This window comes from Podarcis erhardii (genome assembly GCF_964252035.2).
Source record: "Podarcis erhardii genome assembly, chromosome: 5".
Lineage (NCBI taxonomy): Eukaryota > Metazoa > Chordata > Lepidosauria > Squamata > Lacertidae > Podarcis > Podarcis erhardii.
In genome coordinates this window covers 44,000,960-44,018,020 of record NC_138509.1, presented here as the reverse complement: position 1 = coordinate 44,018,020, position 17,061 = coordinate 44,000,960, and the positions used below count along the sequence as shown (strand labels likewise).

At 43.8% G+C, this 17,061-nt stretch overlaps 1 protein-coding gene across 4 annotated transcripts in view; it reads right to left on the bottom strand.

Annotated features, from left to right (window-relative positions):
- Positions 1–17,061, bottom strand: part of ADAM12 (ADAM metallopeptidase domain 12) — a 195,990-nt gene that overhangs the window by 155,533 nt on the left and 23,396 nt on the right. Inside the window, exon 1 of one of the 4 annotated variants that reach the window (XM_081863183.1) lies at positions 15,570–15,634. The exons of the other annotated variants lie outside the window; for them this stretch is intronic. Coding sequence (XP_081719309.1) covers positions 15,570–15,614 — 45 coding nt within the window. The 5' untranslated portion in view covers positions 15,615–15,634. Of the gene's footprint in view, positions 1–15,569; positions 15,635–17,061 lie in introns of those variants that run through there. 4 annotated transcript variants of the gene reach the window in all.

Below are 17,061 nucleotides of genomic sequence, written 5' to 3'. Positions count from 1 at the left end.
AAAGAATGTGTATTTAACAAAAAAGGGGAAGAAAAACTGCAACTGAGGCAGTGAACTGGCATTATAGGAAGGCGGTGGACTTCCCCAAAGCTCATTTTTGCAGCAAGATGTCACACTGAATATACAACATTGACCTACAAACCACCACCAAATGCTGCCTATATCATTTTACAAGCCTTCAAATCCTTTTTCTGGATATACTTTGACTTGCAGCTGAATGCATTATGAAATACTGCATAATTTAGCTACATGTTTGAATAAGCACTTGGCTAGGTTAGCTGCTAGTTGTTATTTTTACCACTCAGTTATCCCATTTCAGCTGGGGATTGCCACATTTTTTCAGAGCCTTGCTTCAGCGAAAACGCTGGCCTACAAAAACTCAAATGTTCAGATATTTATCTTTTATTTCCACATCCCCTTCTTTACTTTTGCATTATGCATGCTGATAGCCACTGAAGCCCAGTATAAACATAACAAATATCTTGCCTATCAAGTTGGTATATAGCTCTGCATCTTTCACACACACACATTATGGTAACAGCAGATTTTCAAATGTTTCTCTAAGGCAGGCAAGAAATGCATTTGCCAATTCCCATCCACCTCCAATTGAACTTCCATTTTAAATGAAAATTAAAGGGGGAGATTCAATTAGCCATCATTCTTCAAGGGTTTCAAAGTACATTTAAGGAAGGTTGGATAGTGCTTAGAGAAGGGAAATGTTTCACGGTTTCAGCTCTCCCCTTAATGTATTGATAAACCATTAAGATGAACATTATAAATGAGAACTGATTTGGGAAACACACACGTGAGAAGAAGACATAGAAAAATAGGAATTGCTTATTTGAAATGACTTTGTTTTGGAAATTTTTGCACTACAACTTTCTTCCTTTGTCAAGACCTATCTGTGGTCTCAAATTCAATAATTCATTAGGTTCCTTGAATTGTTCTATATTTCTCAATACATTATGACCAGAAGGAAGGAGGAAATGCTGCCCCATCTTATTTGCACACACACACAATTCACTATATAGAGTTCTCTTTTTTAAAAAAGAAAAAGAAAATCAGAGTATGGAAATGAGTTGTCCTTGAGGCCTGGTGGAAAACCCTTTGCACACAAATTGTTTCAGTCTTTGTCCCTAAAGTTGTCATATCAGTTTCCAACATGCACTTTAGCTCCTGGGCAGCAGAGTTGCTGCTTGTCTCTCAGGGTAGGCCAGCTGTTCAGGGAGAGAATGGAAACTAGAATCTGCCATCTATTTTGTTGTACTTGAACTGCAGGGGCTTCAGTACTGCCACTGGCTGTTCTTGCCACACTCTAATCTGTTTGCCTTGGAGTGGAGATGTAGAGAGCTGCCATCCCTTTCCACACACACACACACACACAGAGAGAGAGAGAGAGAGAGAGGAGAGAGAGAGAGAGAGAGAGAGAGAGAGAGAGAGAGAGATCCTCAATGCTGTCAGTTTCGTGATATATCAAAAGCTATCCTCAGCACTTTCAAATGGCTCCAGTCACACTTCAACCCTGGACATGGTTAATTGGAAGGAATAGAAAATGCCAAAAAAGAGCTTTACAGATACCAACTGTTTGCTGTCAATGTCTCCAAGAGACAAAATAAATATGGTTTCAGAGCCAAAAGGATGGCAGGGATGGTCACCAAGATGGCACCTGCTTGTCTACATGAATGGTCTCAGTCAGTGTTTTGTTTTTTTCTAGAAAAGAGGTGCCAGTATTCAGCACACAAGGGAAGGCTCTCATACCCTGCCAGAGCATTGCAACTCCCTCACTAATCTTGGAGAAGCTTCCTGGCCTTTGGGAAGGTGGTGCAAAGCTCTGATTTAGGGGACGAGTGTGTGCACAGAGTTGCCGGTAATGTGTACCAGCGCGTGCTGCCAGAAAAAAGCACTGGTCTGAGTACGTAACCCTCAAAATTCTAAAACGCACAAGAGATCGTTTGGTCTTCCTGCTCAATTCCTGTTTACACCAGCTTGGCCTCTCTTAACTGAACACCTCCACCCCAACTGAAGCATTCCAACATTTCGCTGGATGCTAGGATTGAGCATGCACCTTCTCTTCTTTTCAGAACAGAGTACAGATGCAAATATCTTCCGTCCTGTATACAAGTGCAGTGATGAAAGGTGTAGGTGCTTTTTTCCACCAATGAGAGTGGCTGATGGTGGGGTTGTGGGCTGCCATATTAGGTGGTGGTCACATCTCTCTTTTTTATCTTTTTGACATGGCTTTGAGTTTGTGCTTTGCCCCCCCCCCCCCGCACAGACACACACACCACAGACTGCCATTTTGTGACTGTGTCCATGGCGCACTGTCTAAATTCAAAAGTGCCTACTGGAGGTTGGAGACTCTCGATATAAGGAAATGCAAAATAAGATTATCTTTCCTGAGCAAGTATAGCAGCTCTGTTGCAGTTCAAAACAATGAAATTCCCTGCTGCTAGCCTAAAAGACAAAGCGAGGGGAAGGGATGCAAATGAAAAAGGCTGATTTCATGTTGAGAAATCTCTTGCATGATTGGGTTTCAGTTACAGATAGGTAGCCGTGTTGGTCTGCCATAGTCAAAACAAAATAAAAAAATTCCTTCCAGTAGCACCTTAAAGACCAACTAAGTTAGTTCTAGGTATGAGCTTTCGTGTGCATGCACACATCTTCAGATACACTGAAACAGAAGTCACCAGACCCTTCTATATAGTGAGAAGGTGGGGAGGGGTATTACTCAGAAGGGTGGTGGGAATGGGTGATTGGCAGATAGCTGTGATGAGCCTGTTGACGACTCTTAACGACTGTAATAGGTCTTACAGGAAAAAGCAAGGGGTGAGAAGGTGAAAAATGGCTTTGTCATATATAATGAGATAAGAATCCAATGTCTTTGTTCAGACCAGGTCTCTCCATGGTTTTAAGTTTGGTAATAAGTTGCAATTCAGCAGCTTCTCTTTCCAGTCTATTTCTGAAATTCCTTTGTAATAGAACAGCTACTTTGAGATCTTGTATAGAATGTCCTGGGAGATTGAAGTGTTCTCCTACTGGTTTCTCTGTCTTGTGATTCCTGATGTCAGATTTATGTCCGTTTATCCTTTGGCGTAAGGTTTGGCCTGTTTGTCCAATATAGAGAGCTGAAGGACACTGTTGGCATTTGATGGCATACACTAATTGCTCATCGTCTAACATTGTGTATGCCATCAAATGCCAACAGTGTCCTTCAGCTCTCTATATTGGACAAACAGGCCAAACCTTACGCCAAAGGATAAACGGACATAAATCTGACATCAGGAATCACAAGACAGAGAAGAAGTGTGCATGCACACCAAAGCTCATACCTAGAACTAACTTAGTTGGTCTTTAAGGTGCTACTGGAAGGAATTTTTTTATTTTGTTATGATTGGGTTTGTTTGTGATGGCCTCCATCTGTACTGCAACTGCTCCTCAGCAGGAGGGTATTTTAAAATATATAATGGAATGCCCAAGTATTGACTCTAGATGGTTCTATTACATTCAGTTGTAGCAGACATTGTTAGACATTCATTGGTAGCACATCATCCAAAACACATGTAAGTGTATATAGCATGCAAATTCAGGATGACCAAATAATGATTTCCGTCCTGCAGAAACACCAGCAACTTAAGCATTTTATTTCTTATTAGAAAAAGTAACATCTCTAAATGGCACTTATGAAGCAGCACCTGATTGGCTCCAATGTCACACTCTGGCTTCCATTTGTGTGCCCACGCACAGGAATTGTGCAGCCCAGTTCGGGAAATCCCAGGGAAGCAATAAGACTCAAGTATTTGGATTTGGATGCAGGTGATGCTGTGGTCTTAACCACAGAGCCTAGGGCTTGCCGATCAGAAGATCAGCAGTTCGAATCAGGGGTCCCTTTACCTTTTTATTTGGATTGAAATAGGCAACACCTTTTTTGATTGCACCACATTGTGTCTGCAAACCAGCATACCCCAAGAATTTTCAGGTAAGTGGCCTTGGCTTAGCTGCAGTGTCATGGAGAAGCTGTGCAGCCTTGAGACAGGTTACTGAGGGCAAAGAAAACTTGGAATCCAGATAATTTTAATTCTAGGAGTAAAAACAAGATATAAAAGCATTGCATAGAAACCTAGGATTTGCAAAATTATCCTTTTGAGGTCCAAATTTGCTAAGCAGTTTTAGAGCCTTTTAGGAAAACTGAGGCATATGGTATTTGTAGCTTCTGATGATATGTAATTATAAATGAGCTTCATTTAGCAGAAGAAGGAAAATGGGCCAAACACGTTGGCATCCTTCAGTTTCATACTAAGAAGTTGTGCTTTATAGGTTACGCCAGAGACACAAAATAGCGTTTAGTGAAAATATCCAAAACGTTCACTACCTATCACATAATATTTCCACTACTTCAAGGTAACACAAGTTTGCTGTTCGCCACAGCTCCAACAAAACCAAGATGCAGACAGCAACATGCTGCAGATTTCCCAGCAAACAAGCTCAGGGACAGAATACCTCTCCAAGTGAGCATTTCAAATTAAACCCAAATAAGAAGCCCTTCATGTCTCGGCTCACTGCTAATTGAAAATAAAACAGTTAAGCAACATAGTCTGTGTGATCTACCAGAAGGATTTTATAGCCCAGATGTCCCAAAATGTGTTTTGAATTACCTCTTGCTCATTGTAAACAGTTAAATCGTCATTGTAGAGTTTTGTATATTTATGAGGCAGCATATTACAAGTCTTTTTACCTCCCGAAGAGCTTTTGAAGTTTGGATTTGTTTTGCCATCAGGCAAGTGATACAAATAATGGATGTGCATTTTATTGTTACATGCAAATTATTTTTGTCTTACAGTGCTAGACGTAAATCAAGATGTACTTGCAAAGCAAATTTCAAACTCTTTCCAGTGATTAAATATGACCTAAGTATTGTTCATTATAGTGGTATAGGTGGTCCAGCATGAGAGAATACTGGAGGGGGGGGGACCATGCAATAATGCCGTGTAGACAGAGGATTCACTCCCCCCTCCATGCCCCAATATCAATAGCTTAAAAGATTTTGTAGATGCTGCTCCCAAAGGTTTAGAGAAATAAATCTTTACAGCATTCATGCCTTAATCTCATAGTACACACCGTAGATCCTTCCCAGGCACTATTTCATTCCTATAATTCACAGAACCATGTTTTCAAGCAATGATTGCAACTGATCATATGGTAGCCTGGAACTCAGGACCATCCAATAAAGCTGAATTTTGGAAGATCCAGGGCAGATAAAAGAAAGTACTTCTTCAAACACTGCACAGTTAAACTACAGAAATCATTCTCATAGGATGTGTAGTGATGGCCACTGGTTTGGGTGAATATAAAAGTGGGTTAAAGGTAAAGCGACCTCTGACCATTAGGTCCAGTCGTGACCGACTCTGAGGTTGCGGCCCTCATCTCCCTTTATTGGCCGAGGGAGCCAGTGTACAGCTGCCAGGTCATGTGGCCAGCATGACTAAGCCGCTTCTGGCGAACCAGAGCAGCGCACGGAAAGGCTGTTTACCTTCCCGCCGGAGCGGTACCTATTTACCTACTTGCACTTTGAGGTGCTTTCGAACTGCTAGGTTGGCAGGAGCTGGGACCGAGCAGCGGGAGCTCACCCTGTTGCGGGGATTCAAACCGCCGACCTTCTGATCGGCAAGTTCTAGGCTCAGTAGTTTAACCCACAGCGCCACCCATGCCCCAAAAGTGGGTAAGACACTTTTAAATTCATGGAGAATAAGGCTACCAATAAGTACTAGCCACAATGGCTACCTCCACTGTCAGAGGCAGTATGCATCTTAATACCAGTTGGTAGGAATCACTGATGCACTCAGGATCTACTCATGGGCTTCTCATAAGCATCTGGTTGGCCACTGTCAGGAGAAGATGCTGGAGTATATGACCCATTGGCCCGATCCAGCTGGTTCTTCTTGTGTTCTTACATTCCATGTTTCCTCAACCCCTCATTGCACAAATTATCACTACATAGAGTGCTGGTGATTGTTTATTTCATAGAAACATAGAATCGTAGAGTTGGAAGGGACCCCGAGGGTCATCTGGTCCAACCCTCTGCAATGCACGAATCTCAACCAAAACATACATGACAGATGGTCATGCAACCTATGCTGAAAAACCTCCAAGGAAGGAGAGTCCACCAAGCGACTTCAGCACAGCAACTATCAGATTTGAGACCCCCACTGTGCAGAGACCAGGATGGTCACTCGTATTCCCCACCCCACAAACAGCCCTGACCCTCCACAAACCCGAAACTGTTACTCATTCAAATGGAAGCTGCCATTGCATCCAAAAAAAACCTAGTCTCTAGGATCATAGACAATTTTTAAGTATGTATCTTCATATTTAAAATCAAATTTTCAGTTCATGCAACATGGAAAATTAGACTGTAGAGCAATGGCTTTTAAACTGTGTTCTAGAAAGTCCTGGGTTTACACTTAAAGCACACACAATGTTATTTTTCTAGAAAAATATGAATGCCTCTCTTGTTTTCTTATAATGGCAGTGGGTGCCCAGCTGAGTAGTGCTGGAACTGAGTTCCGGTGAGTTTCTGCTGGAAAAAACCCCTGGGCACACAGATTTCTCATTGAGAAGTGCATTAACAGTGAGCAATCTTCTCTGAAAGTCAACTTGTCTCCAACTATTAAACTTAGTGTGCAGATCCAAGGGAACATTGGGTGTGTTCTAGTTCATACTCTCTGATTATATAGATCAACAGCAAGGCCAACTCTAGTACTGCTCAGTGTCCTTCCCATATGAACAGAGCACATATTTTAATATTATTATAAGTTGTGGGTTCCAGGGCTTGGGGTGCCAGATTCCCCCAAATTCCTGTTAGGTGTTAGGGGGCTTGACTTAATTCTGAATTCCGGGAACCAACAGGGATTCAATTGCCAGATTAGCCAACCCACCTGATAATAGCCACTAAGTATGAGCTGTTAACTTAAAAAATGCAAGGAGATGAGACATTAAGAAAGCCATACTAGACAGCTCTTAGAAGGGGCCCCTCCTCCAGCTCTGAGTTAATAAGCAGGACAAAGGCCTGAGTTTGAAGGAGAGCAGTTGTTTTTTTAGGATTGCAGTTGGCTGAGATGTGAGCTCAGGGGAAAAGGTGGTAGTATATACTGCTGATCAAAACACACCACTTCCATTTGTTCTGAAAGGGGAGAGCACTTTTAAAAGCCAGAAGTGGGATTTGTGTTTCCTAGAGGAAAGGCCTGGGAGCAAGGTGGCCTGAAGCCGAAATGCAGGGAAGAATAGCAGTACTCCTTGAGCTACTTGAGCGGATGCAGCAGCAATAAAGCCAGCAGCAGAGTGAGCAGCTTAAGGGAATGGAGCAATGACAGAACCAGCAATTTGAGCAGATGCCCCAGTAGCAGCACCAGCAACAGATGGAGCAGCTAGAGCAAATGAACCAATGGCTGAGCCAGCAAGTTTGATAAAATGGACCAGCTGCTGACAGTGTGCGAGAAAAGCCTCCGTGGAGAGGAAAAGGTGATCCGAATGCAAAGTGAGAGTCCTGCTCCATGAGATGCTTACAAGGGGCTAAAAGTGACCCAGGACCCCTGGAATCTCGCACAGTTCAGAGACTGGGGTGGCGTGCAACAATATATACCCAGGACATCCATAGGAGACTTCATCAGCAGTGGGTCTGTGTGAAAATACCCTGAAGGTAGAAAGTTGGAAAACTGTGGCTGTAGAATAACCATCTGAAATCCTAAGACATCTCCTAGCAGCAGAGAACCTGATCAGTCTCACAGGGTTCGACCACACTTACTCCCCCCACCATTCCTAGGCACAGGTCCGCCCTTTAAAGCTCTGGGTGCAAGCTCTGGGTCTTCTTTTTTTACCCTTCCACTTTCCTCAGGAAAACCTGCTCCTTTATGCTAAATCAGAACAAACAGCACATTGGGCTTTCTGTGGATCACCGTTTGTTCTGATTCAGCGGTAAATAGCATGGGGTTTTTTTGCCAGGGCAAAAAATTATATAGGGAGGAGCATTTGGACACAGAGCTTTAAAGAAGATGCCTGTGCCTAGAAACGCAGCACAAAAGGAAGTCTGGATGAGACCATGGTTTGAGGCAGGGCAGCCACCTATGCATCACCAAAACAAAAGAAATGGCCAATAGAGAGTTAAAATGAACTCAGCACGAATATAGCACTGTACTTATAAAGAGTGTAACATGCCATAACTGTATCAAATTAGCTGTAGCTTTTAAATTGTTGTTAAGACCATTCTTTGTTCCAGCCGTTCACTGTATTCCGAAGTAAGATCAAAACCTCTTTTATGATGGAAATTCTTAATGCTTGAATTAAAGGAATATCACATTATATACTACTATATATGAACCAACCACGATTCTAAGAGCCAAGTTTTCTGATGCTACCTTATAGCTGGTAGATCAAAAGAAGGAAGTATTACAAAGATACAGTGAACACCAGCCTTAAGTGTAACACTTTCGCATTCTCAGCTGGGTCGATTACTTCAGTAGTGAGATCAATTTGGCCAAGACTAGACCAACAGGCTTCACTGGCCAAGTAGAACAAGCTTCCAGCCAAATCTATCAGTGTGTCACAGAAATAGCGAGTGAGACATTTACTCAGCCTAGAGTATTTCACAGTGAGTGACTAAATCACAGCAAACCCACAACGTTTTGGTTTTTTGTAATTATATTAGCATATTAACATGTAAGCCACTGGAGATCAGGATTACAGTGGCAGCAAGCTTCTCAATGTCCCAAGTGGTAAGATGTGTTATCCAAATTGCAGAGGTTGCTATGAGTGTAATCAGTGAACTTTTGGCTCATGCAACTTGGCCACTCATTTTTTTTCAAGCCAGCTCAATGAAACAACACCACACTAGCAGAGTTATTGACACAACTATTCACAAAGAACACTACAAGTGCATGACCAAATCTTCAGGGTTTATCAGCTCCATCCTTCTTTAAGTTATTTGTAGGAGGCTTTGCTCCACATCCCATTGGTTTACCAACTTAGGTTAGTGGTAGGGATCCAGGGTATGGCCTCCTTTGTGCTACAATTGTAGTTTTGCAAATCCTTTTCTGAAAAGCTCGCAAAGCTTTCATTTGATATCTAAAATAGTCTTAAACAGATTGGCATGTGGATATTAACTTTTTTTTTTTTGCTTTGTTATGCAAGGGAATGTTTTAGGTCTCTTTATGAGATGTTTTATCTCTATATATTTCAATTATTTCACCGCCTTTCAACTTTATTCCTTAAAGCTGTATCTTTCAACCGGGGGGGGGGGGGAGAGAGAGGGCTGCCCCCATGTGGGCATATGAAGACATATGAAGATTTCAGTGGTGGTGGGGACACACGACTTTCTATAATGTACAGTAAAAAAAAAATAGCACTATGAAAATATAAAACTATGAAGTGTTATGTTCTGAAGGTGAAAAGAGTATAATGCAGCTTATTAAGTAATATTTGTGACGCCATGAGCATACAATATAACCAGCACAACAGTTCATCCTGCACAGTTCAGTTAATCAATCACATGTTTATTTATGGTGTTCATTTCCATCAATTTTGAGAACTTCGAACTTTCTTTCCACACCCGGAAACATGAGAGACAGAGAAAGAACTTCAGCTACATATAAGATCCAGTTAGATAACTACTACTTATTTATTAATCCCATTTGGCTTTGCTCACTAAACACTAAACTCCGTCGTCTCCTAGTCAGGCATTTCAAATTTGCCAGGCTGAATCTAAAACAGATCACCTAGAAGCCCTCTGGAGAAATCTAAAACAGATCACCTAGAAGCCCTCTGGAGAAATCTAAAACAGATCACCTAGAAGCCCTCTGGAGAAACTTCACTGGTTAACAAAGAGCTTTCCCAACTTTTCATGTTGGTGACACACTTTTTAGACATGCATCATTTTGCAACACAGTAATTCAGTTTTGGGAAGCGGGTGGCACTGTGGGTTAAACCACGAGCCTAGGACTTGCCAATCAGAAGGTCGGCGGTTCGAATCCCCGAGACGGGGGGAGCTCCCATAGCTCGGTCCCTGCTCCTGCCAACCTAGCAGTTTGAAAGCACGTCAAAGTGCAAGTAGATAAATAGGTAGTGCTCCAGCGGGAAGGTAAACGGCATTTCCGTGCGCTGCTCTGGTTTCGCTAGAAGCGGCTTAGTCATGCTGTCCACATGACCCGGAAGCTGTACGCCGGCTCCCTCGGCCAATAAAGCGAGATGAGCGCTGCAACCCCAGAGTCAGCCACGACTGGACCTCGTGGTCAGGTGTCCCTTTACCTTTACCTAATTCAGTTTTACTAGCAAACTGGAGGGTAAACTAACCCCTTTCCAGCCCCGGGAGGAGCACGGGGACATAGCTGTCAACTTTTCCCTTTTTTTAAGGGAAATCCTATTCGGAATAAGGGAATTTCCCTTTTAAAAAAGGAAAATGTTGACAGCTATGTATGCACAGGGAGCATTTGCACAACACACCAGCACACTGCAGCATACACACTAACATGTAGTGACACACAGTTTGGAAACTCTGGGTTAACAACTTGATTCTGCAGACAATACAAATACTCTGGCAAAGGGAAGTGATGAGACCATCCTGTCACTGCAGAACACACTGTGAAGAGCCCTTTTATCCCTGACGTTCAGTCCTTGCCAAAGCATCTCCAAGAGAAGTTTTTGGAATTCAAGTGTGCGCCAACAGCCAAAGATGATGTCAAACCATTCACTTTGCAAAAGTTTGGCTTGAAATATCTCTTGATATACCCCAAAACAGGAGTGCAGGCTCTGCTCATCATTGTGCCATTTTCATCCACATACCTTTGGAAAACTCCCCCCCCCCCCCGCTCTTATGACTATTAAAACAAAGCAGCTCAACATACTGGATGTTGAAAGTGACCTAAGCTGTGTCCTGAATGCAAGACATTGAGCCTAGCATGCAACATCATCAGTGTTCACATCAATACTAATTGTAGTAGACTTGTTGAAATTTTTAATTTCATATGAATTTTTTGAAAATTTGAATAATTCATTTTTTAGAATTGTAAGCATTTAGATTCATTTTTATTAAGCCAAAAACTATTAACTATAATTAAAAGTCACAATATTTCATTTGAATTTTCAAAAGGATTGAAATACGGTAATTAGGGGAGCCAGGCTTGACAGGTAAATAATATGTTTATATTAGCTAAAAGGGTACATGGGTTAGCAACATAGCTGTCAACCTTCCCTTTTTTGGTGGGAAATTCCCTTATTCCAGCGCCGTTTCCCGCTGCTATCCCGGATTGTTAGATATCCTGTTGACTGTCCCCGGGACAGGTGAGGCTGCTGATCCCTTATTTTTGAGGCTGCTGATCCCTTATTTTCAAATCTGAAAGTTGACAGCTATGGGTATCAAAGGTTGAGAAACACTGCCTTAAAGGCTGCTTACAAATCAAAAACAACCTTTAAAATAATTCCCCTAGAAAATAGTAGAAGACAACTGAATTCAGTGGTGTATTTTGACCATATTATACATCTTTTTCGAGATACACACCCACACACTATCCTTTTCTTGCCCTGTAGCCATGGCTAAAAACACAAGACAATTGCAAGTCTGTACTATGAAACTATAGGAATCAATAATGCACTTGCTTCACAGTCTTTTGATTCCCATGAATTAAGTATTGCTAGCATTTCCCCCCGAATCTTGCCAGCTTTGAGGATTTACAAGGCTCCACTTGTTTCAGCAATGCAGGGTGTAAAGTTCTTTATCCGCTACTTATACTGAAAGATCCCTGCAGTTTGGCAACTCTTTTCCCGGGTAAAATATACAGACTTTGTTTGCGACTAGCATCTTTTAACGAAGCGATGTTACCTTGCTTGTAAGCTGCATGTAATGGAAGAGTATGACCCACAGAACTACATTTGCACTTGGACAAGGCCCAGGCTACAGGTAAATTGAACTGCTATCACAACTGCTTCAAAATATGTCAGAAAAGTATTCTGTGTTAAAACAACTGATATGCCTCCCAGCAATATTGGCTTAATAGTTAATCTTTAAACCAAGTTTTAGGGGGCCTTCAGCAAATAAGGAAAACTTTGCCACCACTAGGCAGTGGCGTAGCGTGGGGGGTGCCAGGGGTGCCGGCCGCACCGGGCGCAACATCTGGGGGGGCGCGAGTCCAGAGGGAAAGGACAAGCAATCGAGGCTTGGTTGGGGTGGGGGGTCGTCGTCTCCGTTTGGCCGGCCCCCCTCGAGGAAGCGGGAACCTCTCCAAGGCGCAGCGCGCCGTCGGTGGAGGGAAGAGAGCCGCGCAGCAGCAGCAGCAGCAAAGCCGGGAGGAGGAGGAGGTTGAGGCGCCGCCTGCCGCAGGATCCGATCCGAGCCTGCTAATCGCTTGCTGGGAATTAAGCGCCTCAAAGAGGCAAAGGAAGAGGTGGAGCCGCTGGCCCGGCCGGGAGGAAGCTGGAGAGAGCAGCGCGCCTGGGCGCGGCGAGGTTGGGTAGGTGCGCCCTGGTTGGCTACCCGCCTCCCGGGCTCAGTGCCTCCATGACCCCTCCAGCAGCGATGGGAGGGGGGTCTGGAGCAGCCCCGGCTGGCCTGCTCCTGCTTCTCCCCTGCCTCCTTCGCGTTGCCGGCGCCTTGATCTCATCCGGATCAGGGACGAAACACGCCCATCCTTCGGTTACAGATAGGTAGCCGTGTTGGTCTGCCATAGTCAAAACAAAACAAATTCCTTCCAGTAGCACCTTAAAGACCAACTAAGTCAGTTCTTGGTATGAGCTTTCGTGTGCATGCACACTTCTTCAGATACCAAAACAAAACAAATTCCTTCCAGTAGCACCTTAAAGACCAACTAAGTCAGTTCTTGGTATGAGCTTTCGTGTGCATGCACACTTCTTCAGATACACTGAAACAGAAGTTTCCAGACCCTTCTATATAGTGAGAAGGTGGGGAGGGGTATTACTCAGAAGGGTGGTGGGAATGGGTGATTGGCAGATAGCTGTGATGAGCCTGTTGACGACTCTTAACGACTGCAATAGGTCTTACAGGAAAAAGCAAGGGGTGAAAAGGTGAAAAATGGCTTTGTCATGTATAATGAGATAAGAATCCAAGGTCTTTGTTCAGACCAGGTTTCTCCATGGTTTTAAGTTTGGTGATAAGTTGTAATTCAGCAGCTTCTCTTTCCAGTCTATTTCTGAAATTCCTTTGTAGTAAAACAGCTACTTTGAGATCTTGTATAGAATGTCCTGGGAGATTGAAGTGTTCTCCTACTGGTTTCTCTGTCTTGTGATTCCTGATGTCCGATTTATGTCCGTTTATTCTTTGGCGTAAGGTCTGGCCTGTTTGTCCAATACAGAGAGCTGAAGGACACTGTTGGCATTTTATGGCATACACAATGTTAGACGATGAGCAATTAAATAGTCCCAAGATGGTATGTGTGATGTTGTTGGGGCCAGTAATGGTGTTGTCCGGGTGTATGTGGCTGCAAAGTTGGCATCTGGGTTTATTGCAGGCTCTGGTGCCAGTGTCCGTGTTAGGTCTGGTTGTAGTATTATTGTGGGTTAGGAGTTGTTTAAGACTGGGTGGCTGTCTGTAGGCAATGAAAGGTCTTCCTCCCAGAGCTTGAGAAAGAGAACTGTCATTGTCCAGGAGAGGTTGCAGATCTCTGATGATGCGTTGTACTGTTTTAACTTGGGAGCTGTATGTGATGACTAGAGGTGTTCTGTTATTTTCTTTTTTGGGTCTGTCTTGCAGCAAGTTCTCTCTGGGTATCAGTCTGGCTCTGTTGATCTGTTGTCTAACTTCATCTGTTGGGTATTTTAGTTCTAAAAAGGTTTGCTGTAGATCTCTTAGGTGAGAGTCTCTGTCTGTAGAATTGGAACAGATGCGGCTGTAACGTAGTGCCTGGCTATATACATATATATACATATATATACGTATATAGCCAGGCACTACGTTACAGCCGCATCTGTTCCAATTCTACAGACAGAGATCAAGGCCACAAGGGCCCACCTAGAGTGGCCAAGCAGACGCGTCAATGAGAAGCACTCGAAGCAGGACCGGGGCACAAGAGCGCTCTCCCTTCCTGCTGTTTCCAGGCAGTGGAAGCGTTGCTGCCTCGAGGGCTTCCGAGATACCCTGGGGTGAAGTCCCGCTTCACCTTCTTGGGAGTCCCTCTCTTATGCTTTGGGGGGGGGGTAGCAAGGGGATCCAGCTTCTGCAGGTTAGGTGGGTTAAACACTAAGACTCGCTAGGCAATTTGGCTTCTCTTGACTAGGGCAACAGCTAAATTTATCTCTGCCAACATAACGACTACCACATATCTCTTTACTTCTGCTCTCTGCTGCATAGGGGACTTGCTTTCCCAAACAACTCTGGCTTTTATTTTTAAATGGGGGAACAGACACAATTTGCTTTTTGTCCCAACAGCCCTGGGTGCAATATGCAATCTGTTTTGCACCCAGTATGGTTTAACTAATATATGGAACCAGGGGTGCCAACTTGGATAAAACATGAGGGTGGGGACAGGTAAGCCCTGAATAATCGATCACATGATGCAACACACACACACACTATTTGAATGACAATGCCCATTAACTTTGTGGGGGCCCTCAAATATTTTATGGGGGGAAGGGACCTCAGCCCCTAGGAGTTGGCTCCTATGTATGGGGCAATTCTATCCTCAAGTTATACTGGCAGGATATGATTGCTGCATATGTCAGAATAACTCCAAGTTATGACAATGTAAGGAAGCTATGTTGATGTTACAGTGCCTAGCTTTACATTTCCCAAAATAGTAATTGCTTTGGCCAAAGGCTGTAAGGTACAAAATGACCAATGAAGGGAACGCAATGGTTAGAGTGCTAGACTATGAAGTGGGAGACTAGGGTTTAAATCCCCACTCAGCCATGAAGCTCACTGGGTGACCTTGGGCCAGTTATCATCTTAGCCTAACCTACCTCACAGGGTTGTTGTGAGGATGAAATGGGGAGGAGGAGAACCATGTACACCACGTTGATATGCTTGGAATATAAAGGTGACATATAAATGTAATAAACAAACATAAATAAATCTGTGGCATCAAAGGCAATGTCCTCAGAGAGCAGCTGTTGCATGCAGTGTTGTAGTGTGGGGGGTGCAGGGGGGGCCGGCCGCACCGGGTGCAACATCTGGGGGTTAGGGTTAGGGGGCACAAATCCACGGGTTAGGGGGCGCAAATTACTTGCCTTGCCCCGGGTGCTGACAACCCACGCTACGCCACTGCCACTAGGATCACTCAATTATTTAAAACACATGATTGTCTTAAATAATTTCTACTAAGACAAAACATGGAGCATTTCCCCTCAAACATTTCCTTTAATACTGGGAAGTGTGGAGCGTGGCCAAGGCCAATTTAAACCATGGCGCGATGCTGAATCGCCCCTTCTAGCCTCGTGCCATGGATCTCCCGACCTCCCACCCTTGGTTCAGGTTGCGTCATTGGCCTTGCTATGGACTTCAGTTGGTCGCCGTTGAGGGGCCTGGTAGGACTTTTTCCACTTGGCAAATTGGCACTGGCCACTTGGTTTTCGCCTACCTCATAGCAATCATCACAACTTTGTAAGGTTTGGCGGTTAGGCATTGGAATAGCAATGTGGGGGGGGGAGGTGCAGCCATCACCTGCCCCTCCATGCTTAAGGGTATTCCGTTAAAGCAGGGGTCAGCAACCTTTTTCAGCCATGGGCCAGTCCACTATCCCTCAGTCCATGTGGTGGGCTGGACTATATTTTGAAAAAAAATATGAACAAATTCCTATGCCCCACAAATAACCCAGAAATGCATTTTGAATAAAGGGGCACATTCTACTCATGTAAAAACACACTGATTCCTGGACCGTCCGTGGGCCAGATTGAGAAGGAAATTGGGCCGCATCCGGCACCCGGGCCTTAGGTTGCCTACCCCTGCGTTAAAAGAATCCGGGGGTGTGGATCTCGTCCGAAGCCTGGGGAGGTGCTAGGGCCATGCCACGACCCCATCGGGAACCTGGGGGATGCTCGAGTCAATCCACATCAGCAGGGCTCCCCCTACTGGTCGTTTACTCTTACCAGACTTCCTGCAAGATGGGCAGGAGTCAGATATAGTCGGTTCGGGTCCAATGCCTAAGCCAATACCGCTCACATTCTGTAACCAATAAAGTTGTGGCCTAAATTTTGCCCATTAACATTAACCTAAAATTCTGGGTCCTTGTGTCTTTATTCTCATGGGGGTGGCTTGGGCGTTTCACACGCAACTGATATGCCTCCCAGCAAAATTGGCTTAATTGTTAATCTTTAAACGAAGTTTTAGGGGGAAACACAACCTGCAGCAAATATGGAAAACTTCCCCACCGCTAGGACCACACAATTATTTAAAACACGTTAATGTCTTAAATAATTTCTACTAAGACCAAACACGGAGCATTTCCCCGCAAACATTTCCTTTAATACTGGAAAGTAAAAAAGATGAAGTTAGAATGGATATTGGTGCAGGTACTATTCTAATCCTACCCTTCACTAATCTCTCCCGCCTCCCTCACCCTGCCAAATAACTGCAACTTTGAGAGGGGCATATATTTACAGTTAAGGAAAAGGCATAGGAGGAAAGAATTTAAACTCTCTCTCAAGGCTCTACCTTCCCTCTATTCAAAGCAGCTGCCTGGGCCCTCAGTCAACATATCTCATATCCATTATTGTTGGCCCTGAATTTAATGGGTTCTAATTCAAGGTGAACATTAAAAAAAGATTTGTGGTTTGGTACAGAAATCCGTGGGGGGCACCAGTGCCTTCCTTCCATGGATGCCGGTGGAAACTTAATATAAAAGCGAAGTTTCCACCAGTTCCCATGAAAGAAAGGCACTGATGCTCCGCATGTATTTCTGTACCAAACCACAAATCTTTTTTTAATGTTCACCTTGAATTGGAAGCAGTATGGGAAACAAATTAATGATATAAATACTTTATCATTGTTCTCAGAAAGGTCCTGTGCTGTAACCCTTTCAACAGACTACACTCACTAAATCTGAAATCTCTAAAGAATTATAAAAAGCACAC